At 42.7% G+C, this 8,968-nt stretch overlaps 1 protein-coding gene across 1 annotated transcript; it reads left to right on the top strand.

Annotated features, from left to right (window-relative positions):
- Positions 1-1,809: 1,809 nt before the first annotated feature.
- OLIG3 (oligodendrocyte transcription factor 3) lies at positions 1,810-7,522 on the top strand. Its single transcript, XM_007484620.3, has one exon. The coding sequence runs from the start codon at positions 3,607-3,609 to the stop codon at positions 4,423-4,425; it is 819 nt and encodes a 272-aa protein (XP_007484682.2). The 5' UTR covers positions 1,810-3,606; the 3' UTR covers positions 4,426-7,522.
- The last annotated feature ends 1,446 nt before the right edge of the window (positions 7,523-8,968 follow it).

Raw genomic sequence — 8,968 nt, 5'->3', positions numbered from 1 at the left:
AACAGACTCTCTCACCGCCCCTTTTTTGAGATAGACTTTGAGAAATTCTGCCTGAAATCTCTTGTCTCTGTCTTAGTATGTCTCACTGACTCTTTCTCTGTCTCTATCTTTCTTGGTCTCTCTAACTCTCCTCCCAATTTCACCCTCAAAAAACTGGGGGGGGGGAACCTCAATCTGTCAATTCCCATCACCAGTGCTACTCCAAACTCTTTAGTATTACTCTAGCATCCAACGGACGATTTGGGGAGTGAACTTAGCGCCCTCAGCAAATGGGGTGAAAGGTAAAAGGTAAAAAAAAAAAGATCCGTGGACAAATTAAGGAGACCTCCTACTTTCTGATAGCAGACAATTTCATCCCGAATCTGCTTTGGGGCATGCCCTCTTGATGAGGGAGAAAAGTATACTTTGAGAAGCTTAGCTTTCTAAGCTGGCAAAGACAAGTCTCTAGTCAAGGTTTCTCAGAGTAGTACATTGCAGTGCTGAGTTCATCCACCGCTGTAGAAACATCCTACCCAGAAATTCTATCAGAAAGCAGCCTTTCCCTCTAATTCTATTGGGGAACTACTTCTGCCTCTCTGATTGAGCATGCAATTTGGAATTAGCATGATTCATTTCTTTATTTTCCCTATCACAATTTTTTTGGTGCTAGCCTTTGAGGGGATACCCTTTACAACAGCAGCAACAAAAGTATATGTTTTTAAAATGTAGAAAGTAAATATGAAAAATACATCTATCTAGATGAAGGGTAGTTTACCACCACCCCTAACTAGGCCCTGATGTTACTTCAATCCAAAATGGAAAGGAAGGAAGGAAGGAAGGAAGGAAGGAAGGAAGGAAGGAAGGAAGGAAGGAAGGAAGGAAGGAAGGAAGGAAGGAAGGAAGGAAGGAAGGAAGGAAGGGACAAGTGATAGATCAAAAACCAGGTGAATGTTTGAGAGTGGAATGAAGTCCCCAATGGGACTTAGTCAGACTTTATCTGTGTACTGACTCAAAAAACTGACACATTTGATTTAATGATATCAGCTTCCAAATAGTCCAATGAAAATCTAATTTATTTGTTTTTATGCACAAATATACGTTAAGAAAAGTGTTGGCTAAAAAAAGTGATCCAGATAGGAAAAGAGTTTCTGTTCTTGGTCAGTATAATAAAAATGTAATTACGCATCTTTTCAAAAGAATTGCTTGAAGGTTTCATTCTGCAAGAAAGTGTCCAAGCCATGAGGGAAAGAGGCAAGCCAGTGACCTCCTTCAACTCTTTTCGGACACAGTTCCTTTGACCTTGCCCTTGGACTAAGAGTGAGCCGGTTTCCCCTTCCCGCCCCCCCCCCCCCTCTTCTCTCGCTTAAAGATCCCACAGCCCTTACCATAAGTTCAGTATGCAAAAAGCATTTGTTCCATTGCTCTCTTTCCCCTCCCAGACATCGCTAACAGGTCCACAGATGTGCTTCTAATTTTATCAGCCGATTAGGCACAGCGTCTTAAAACACAGAAACTCTTGCTCTCTAGTCAGACCTTCCTCTTCCGGTGGGGCCGCAATTTGATCAGTGGAAATTGTCGGGTCTTCATCAATGTCTCCTTTAGACCTCGACAACGGCTTAGAGGGAAAAGTCCCAGGACCCTGCTTCTCAGGGTTTCTCTGATTGGTGTTGTTTTCCCTCTCTAGCCCCACCTCGAGATCTTTTCTCCCTTTCTTCAAAGCCTAGGGACCCGGCACAGACACCAATTCGTAAGGTTGTGTGATGCAAACTGCAAGAGCTATAGAGTCAGGACATGAAGGTTTCAGAGTCTGGCACTGCCCTCATCTTTCTTTATTTTTTTTCTCCTCTGGCTCATTTGTCCTAAGTTTTCTTTTTCCTCTTCCCCCATCCTTTTGCTGTCATTCTATGGAATCTTAAATGTGACAGCAGCAGCAGCACCAACACTAATGACAAACCATGTGTGTAGGGAGGTAGGGGACAGTAGGAAAGCCCCCCTTGTAGCTGTATATAACCATTCCTCACAAAGGACTCAAACTTTCTACTCCCATTTAATAAAGAGAGCAAATTCACTTGCATGTCTAGATCCAAAAACTACAGGTTTTCTTTAAACTGATTACAGAAATTTTGAAGCAAATAATGTTTTCTCTCCAGAAACTAAAATGATTCTTTGCACCTTCACATTTAAATCCTTTATTTTAGAAAAATACAGGATGGTAGAGAGGGCATTTGTCTTGAAATAGCTCAGGTATAAAACTGGAGCGTTATAACTGGGATGTAGCCCACCCTTTGTCAGCCAGTTTCTGGTGACCATTTTTTTTAACTTTCTCATAACTAACATAACTTAGTATTGTGTCACATATCCAATTCTAGGAACAATCTATTATTTTCTCTAATTCTAGCTGCTTTACCCTTAGTTAAAATTTCCATTTTACCCGTCCTCCCAGAGGTTCTTCATCTAAAAAGACAGATAATTACACAGTTTGGAGATTTTCCCAGTTAATTCTCTTTTTAAGAAATAGCATAGCTATCAGTAGACAGACAGATAGAAAGACAGACAGACAGACAGACAGATAGATAGATAGATAGATAGATAGATAGATAGATAGATAGATTTAAAAATGCAAGACCCTCAGAAACAAAAGCTAGAAAACTCTCAGTGGCTTCCTGAACAACCCTTTGGTTATCAGAGTCCAGAGAATTGAATCAACTTGCCTGTACAAATTCCATACTAAAGATCTCAGGGAGACAGATAATGAACAGAAGATCAGTATAAGAAAAAGGACAGAATACATCCTATTTTCTGTGAAATGGTTTTTTAAAAAGGCAAAAAATCGAACTTCACAAAGCAACACGCAATTGAATCCCCAACCTCTGCTCACCCCTTGTTGTCCAAACCTTTTGAGCCCCGTACCTTTTTTACCCAGTAGTCTTCCCTAAAACTGTTGGTGTCTAGAAATTTAGAGAACCTGTTTTTGTTTTTTAAATCCCAATCTCAGTCGAGTGATCCTAACCTCTTGGTCCCCTCCAGTCCCCCCCCCCCTTTTTTTTTTCCTCGTTGGTCTGTTATGTGTGATTCGACACCAAGAATTGGAAACGAGGCTGGGAGAAATCGGGAAGGAATGAGATAAAAAAAAAAACTCAGAAGAAGGCGTGAACAGAGAGCGGTGAGTGTGTCAATCAAAGGGTTTTGTGTCTCCTTGGCTCCTGACGGTCCATAGCAGAGGTGTCCCAGGGTGGCACCACAATGAATATGAATAGGAGTCCTTGCTAAATGGGACAGTCAAAGCGCACCGCCCTGAATGATGGCACGTCATCCTAACCAGACCAGTATAGATAGGAGGGCTCCTTTTGTCTCTTTTCTCTGCCGCAGCTCTATAAAAGCCCCTCTTTTTCAGCGTGAGGTTAGTTGAAGCACACACCAACTAGCTATCCAGAAAAGACTTACTAACCAGAAAGAGGTGAGGGAGAGAAGAAGAGGAAGAGTTCCCTCCGTTTTTCTTCTGTCTTGCAGCTGAGAAGTACGTTCTTGTGTAGTGCGGATTTTAAAAAAACAAAACAAAACTGCTTTGCTTTGCTTACCACTACTATCCCCCAAAGCCTCCTGATAGCAGGGATCCCCTCTAATAAAATGAATTCTGACTCAAGCTCTGTCTCTAGCAGAGCTTCCTCTCCGGACATGGATGAGATGTACCTGAGAGACCATCACCACCATCACCACCATCACCATCAGGATAGTCGCCTCAATTCGGTCTCCTCCACCCAGGGTGATCTGGTGCAGAAGATGTCTGGGGAAGGCCTTTCCCGCAGCGGCTCCAAAGCCGGAGGCGAGAGCAGCAAATACAAAATCAAAAAGCAGCTCTCGGAGCAGGACCTGCAGCAGCTCCGGCTGAAGATCAACGGGAGGGAGCGCAAGAGGATGCACGACCTAAACCTGGCTATGGACGGACTTCGAGAGGTCATGCCCTACGCCCATGGGCCCTCAGTCAGGAAGCTCTCCAAAATCGCCACCCTCCTGCTGGCCAGAAACTACATCCTGATGCTCACCAGCTCCCTGGAGGAGATGAAGAGGTTGGTGGGCGAGATCTATGGGGGGCATCACTCCGCTTTCCACTGTGGGACTGTGGGGCACTCTGCAGGGCACCCGACCCACGCAGCCAATGCAGTGCATCAGGTGCACCCCATCCTAGGCAGCGCTCTCTCTTCCACTAACACCTCCTCACCACTCTCAGCGTCTTTGCCCGGAATTGGCACCATCCGGCCACCTCATTCTCTGCTCAAAGCCCCCTCTACACCTCAGGCCCTGCAGTTGGGCAGTGGCTTTCAGCACTGGGCCGGACTGCCATGCCCCTGCACTATCTGCCAGATGCCTCCGCCGCCGCACCTGTCCGCCCTCACTACAGCCAATATGGCCCGCCTGTCCGCGGAATCCAAGGACTTGCTCAAGTGACCCATGGCCCCCAGACTGGAGAGGATTCAAGAAAGAGACAGGGTGGGGAGCGAGTGGTGGCTAGGGGCACAGGAGAGACCCTGACCCTCTGTTGTCCTTTGAGATGCCAGAGAAAACACTTCAAACTGGGGAGGGGGGAACAAATCTACCCTTGGTGGTGGAAGGGGATTCGAACAAGATGTCCTGGGTCTGCATGCATGCTTCTATTTGCCATTGAAGCCACTTGCCACATGGTCTTGTCAAAACTGCATTTCTTGTATAAACAGGGATGAGGGTAGTGAAAAAAAAAATCGGCCTTGAAAAGGTAATGTCCAAGTTGGATCCTCTGGCTCTGTTTTCTTACTTTGGGGGGTAAGAGAACCGGCAATGTAAATATTTCATTGAAATGGATGCAATTCTGATCATGGCTTGTACGTACTCTCCGCAGGTTCCTAAGCTTCCTTTAAAACTAAACTCAATTTCGGCATCTCTTCCACTAGCGGTTTCGGGGAGTGACTTCTTAGTGGATGTTCCTTTGAACATAGATCAAAAGAATGCTTGCATGCTTCTCAATGAATCTCGTTTATTATGTCCTGGCCTTGGTGCCTCACTCCTTGTAACAAGGATTTATTAGTGAATTCTCCGAAGTACTCCATAGTCTCGTCCGTGGCAGTTTGAAACGAAAACGGGGGCATCTAGTGCAAAAAGCTCACATTTGAGTACTCACGCACACCCTTCCCGGTCCCCCTTCCTCTCTACAAGGGAACATGAACTCTGCTGGCAGTTCTAGGGGCAGGCATTTCAGCCTCTTGGGCCCCCCACCCCCACCCCGCATTCACACTCCTACCCCTTCTTGGCCCTCATCTCCCTTGCTCAGCTCTTGTGCATGCAGGGTCGGCTCTGACAGGAGAGCAATCAGTATTATCAGACTTTAAAACTTTGGGGTATCTTTGGTTCATTTTGTGTTCTTTTGAGAGGGCTGGAGTTCTGTTTGGTTTGGTTCTCCTGGGCATTTGCTTGAAATATTTTGTTAGGGCCTCAAAGACAGTGCGTGTCTTTATTTTTTATATATTCTTGATAACTATCAATATATTTATTATTGACCCAGTGTTTCTGGATGAGATTTCAAATAAAATGAAAAAAAAAAACTTTAAAAGTCTGGCTTTGCCTTTGCCTTAAGTTTTAAGTGAAGATGGCGCAACATGAAGGTAGAAAGGTGTGTTCATTTGGAGGGAAAAGATTAAGTGAAGAAGTTTTAATTTCTCTAAACCCCCACACAGCAAAAGAAAACATATTTGTATAGAGGGAATTGATAATCCATTAACAACCCTTCCTTCCATCTATTAAGAATATATATAAACATATATGACCAAAATATTCAGATATGGATATATCTATATTTCATATCTTTCTATGCTATATAATCCTACATTTCCCGATGGGCATTGTTTAAAGACACTTTCTTTTGTGGCTTAATGCTGTTTGAGTTTTTCTGTCCCCACAGTAAGCAATGTTATCAACTCATCAAGTAGAAAAAAAAAAGTAAACTGGAGTGCTAGTGTGACAGAAATAGGAGGCAGAATGGCAAATTTGGGACCCTGTGCTGACAATCAACAGAGAAAACAAACACGCAGCTGTAAGTAACTTTCTTCTATGTACTTTCAAGTCCATGCTTCAGAATGGAGCTCCAGTTTGCAGTGTTTTTCCTCAATTTAAAAAATTAATAAATGTTTTTAGCACTCTAGCTCCCCCCTAATCATGCCCCCTACCAATCCACTCCCACCCTTGTCTGCTTATTCTCCTGAGAAAAGAGAATAAAGCTCCCCTTTGTAAATGATGTTCTGGGGTTAATTTTAATGATCACAGAAGCCACCTAGTTCCCCTGTCTGGTAGATTTATAGCAGGAATTTCTAACTCTCCTCACCCTCCCATTGAGGGCCCGGAGGGCTGAATAAGAGGTAGCTCTGCCTTCTGAGCAAGAAATAGCCAAATAGTATGCATTAAACAATTTTTTTTTTCCTACTAAATACTTTCCTCTCCCCTTCAGGATTCCTTTTTTTTTTTTTTAACCAGTTCTACACCCCCCCCCCAAACATCTTAATAAAGGCAGAGAGGGAGCTTTACTAGGGTCATGATTTCATAGATTTAAGGAAATCTAGAGATAATGCTCACTGAAAATTGCACAGTTGGCATCTGGCCCTGGTTCCCACTTAAATTCTTCCTTAAATTTCATAAAATATCACCCAATAAATGACACGTAAATTCTCTCTCTCTCTCTCTCTCTCTCTCTCTCTCTCTCTCTCTCTCTCTCTCTCTCTCTCTCTCTCTCTCTCCTTTTTTCTCCCTGACTCTCCTTTCCTTATGAAACCTCTTTTGTCCCCTCATCTTCACTCTGTAGAACTTTATTTCCAATTTTGTCTGCCCTATTGAGATTTTCCCGAAAGATGTTGGAATTACTACCAAAAAAAAAAAGCTGACTTGCTTTTTTACTTCTTTTTTCCTTCCCTTCTCTTCAGTCTCCTTTCCTCTCCTCTCTTCTTTCCTTCCCCTCCTTTCCTCTCTTCTCCTCTACTCTCTCTTTTCCTTTCTCTTAACTTAATAAAGAGAGGTACAAGTGTATAGATCTCAGAGAAATTTTCCTTTCCTCTCATCCTCTCCTCTCTCCTTTCCTTTCTTATCCTTTTCTTTCTCCTAATAAAGAGAGGTACAAGCATACAGACCTCAAAGAAACTAAAGGACATCTGCATTGATGTGGGTCTGAAGGTCTGTGGCTTCCCCACCATCCCTAAAGGCTGCCTGTGGAGTCAATGGAAGGAGGTGAAGGATGTAGTTACGATTGGAGATGGAGGGAAGGGGTAAAAGTCTCCACTGGGTTTAGACAGACAAATGGGGAAATAATAGTCTGTTTCCCTTGGGTGATTCATTTCACTGGGTGAGGAAGGAGCTGCTGAGGATTTATTTGAAACAAGCACAGAGCTTTTCCCTGTGACTTTATTATTTGGAAAGAGGAAGGGGGAGCATTTCATTAATCAGGAAAAAAAACACCACTCCTATTCCTCCCTAAGGCAGTTCATTTCCATCTTTTCTTATTTTGAAAAGCTTCCTTGAGATTTGCTTGCAGGGGGTGGTATGGCCTTAGTCCTCTCCTCTCTTCTCCAGGGAGAAACAGTTAGACTATATGTCACCTGGATACTTAGACATATAATTTTCTGATTTAGAATCCTAGAATAGAGATCACCGAGTCTAGCCTTTTTGCTTTTCTGATAAGTAAACTAAAGCTTAGAGACTTTAAGTGACTTGCTTCAAGTTCGCAGACCTAGTTAGTTGCTGAGTTAGAACTGGAATTTTGTACTCTCAGCTGGCTGGTCCGTAGTCCTTGCTCTTTCCGTTGTTAAGTCAATGATTTTGAAACGAACAATCTCTCAACTCAGTGGTATTCTTCTGCACCGGCAGTTTACTCCAGTGGTTGCCCGGCTACTGCTATTATATCTGGATAAAGAATCCCACCAAGCTCCCTAAATTCCCATGAGCCGGTAGGCTGTTAAAGAGAACAGCTGAAAGGCGAGCTTCTTGGCTAAATTAGATAGGAAGAGCCTTGGGAGTAGATGAGAAACAGGGTAGACTTTGGGAGAGACTCCTGAGTTGATCTGAAAAGTGAGTACCAGCTTTCAAAGTTGCTGCAGTTTCCATAAAAATGAATTAGATGATCAAAGCTGATGTCAGTTTTTGTGAATCTCTTAACTTTGATAGTAGTTAGGGACAGATGGGGGGTTAGAGTGTGAGAAAAAAAAATCCCTTAGGGGAAAAGTAAAACCATATGAAACAAGCAAAGTAATGTGAGCCATGTCCCCAGATTTCTCTTGGCTCAACACTTTTTCTAGTAATCTTTTAAGAAAAAGAGCTTTGTGCTTTGGGTTCAGTATGCATCTTGCCTACTGTAGAGCATCCTGATACAGGGGTTACTGGATTTGTGTACCTTTCACTTCCATAATTGAAAGATATTATTAAATTCACAACCAAATCATCTCATGAACAAGGATATGTGGCATTTTTCTTACTTGTTGTAAAAAAGAGGGATGAGAAGGGCTCCTAACCAGTTTGAATGAGATAAGGGACTTCATAATACCAATTCTCCTTACTTTAAAAGTTCTAAATAGCTTCATTTCTAGTGTATAAACATCAGCAAAAGTGAGGAAATTGGACTAGATAATCTTTAACGTCTTTTCTGTGACTAAAATCTATGATCTTATTAATGTGATGATGAAGCTGTATATGTTACAAACTGAATCATGCTATTTAAAAAAAAGGGAAGAATGGAAATCAGAGAAGTCAAAGATTTTAAAACCTATAAGGACAAGTGATTCGGCTTTTCAAGAAGAGTGAGAAAAAGATACTAGCTCAAGTGTGGATTAGAGTTGTAAAAGTGAGACAGGCAGGAGAGTGTTTGTTTCTAAGGAATATCCCCATCCTTGAGTTCAAAACTTTGAGTTCCTTTGTTTTATCTCCCAGCTTCAACAGATACTTTTTTTTTTTGGTCAAAGGGAGCAGAACTCTTTTAGGACTA

The sequence above is a fragment of the Monodelphis domestica genome, chromosome 2 (genome assembly GCF_027887165.1).
Source record: "Monodelphis domestica isolate mMonDom1 chromosome 2, mMonDom1.pri, whole genome shotgun sequence".
NCBI classification, from domain to species: Eukaryota; Metazoa; Chordata; class Mammalia; order Didelphimorphia; family Didelphidae; genus Monodelphis; species Monodelphis domestica.
The sequence above is the reverse complement of the archived record's forward strand: the minus strand, read 5'-3'. Positions and strand labels throughout refer to the sequence as shown.

Excerpts from the sequence above, each read along its gene's own strand:
- OLIG3 (XM_007484620.3), top strand. The coding sequence starts at position 3,607 with ATGAATTCTGACTCAAGCTCTGTCTCTAGCAGAGCTTCCTCTCCGGAC.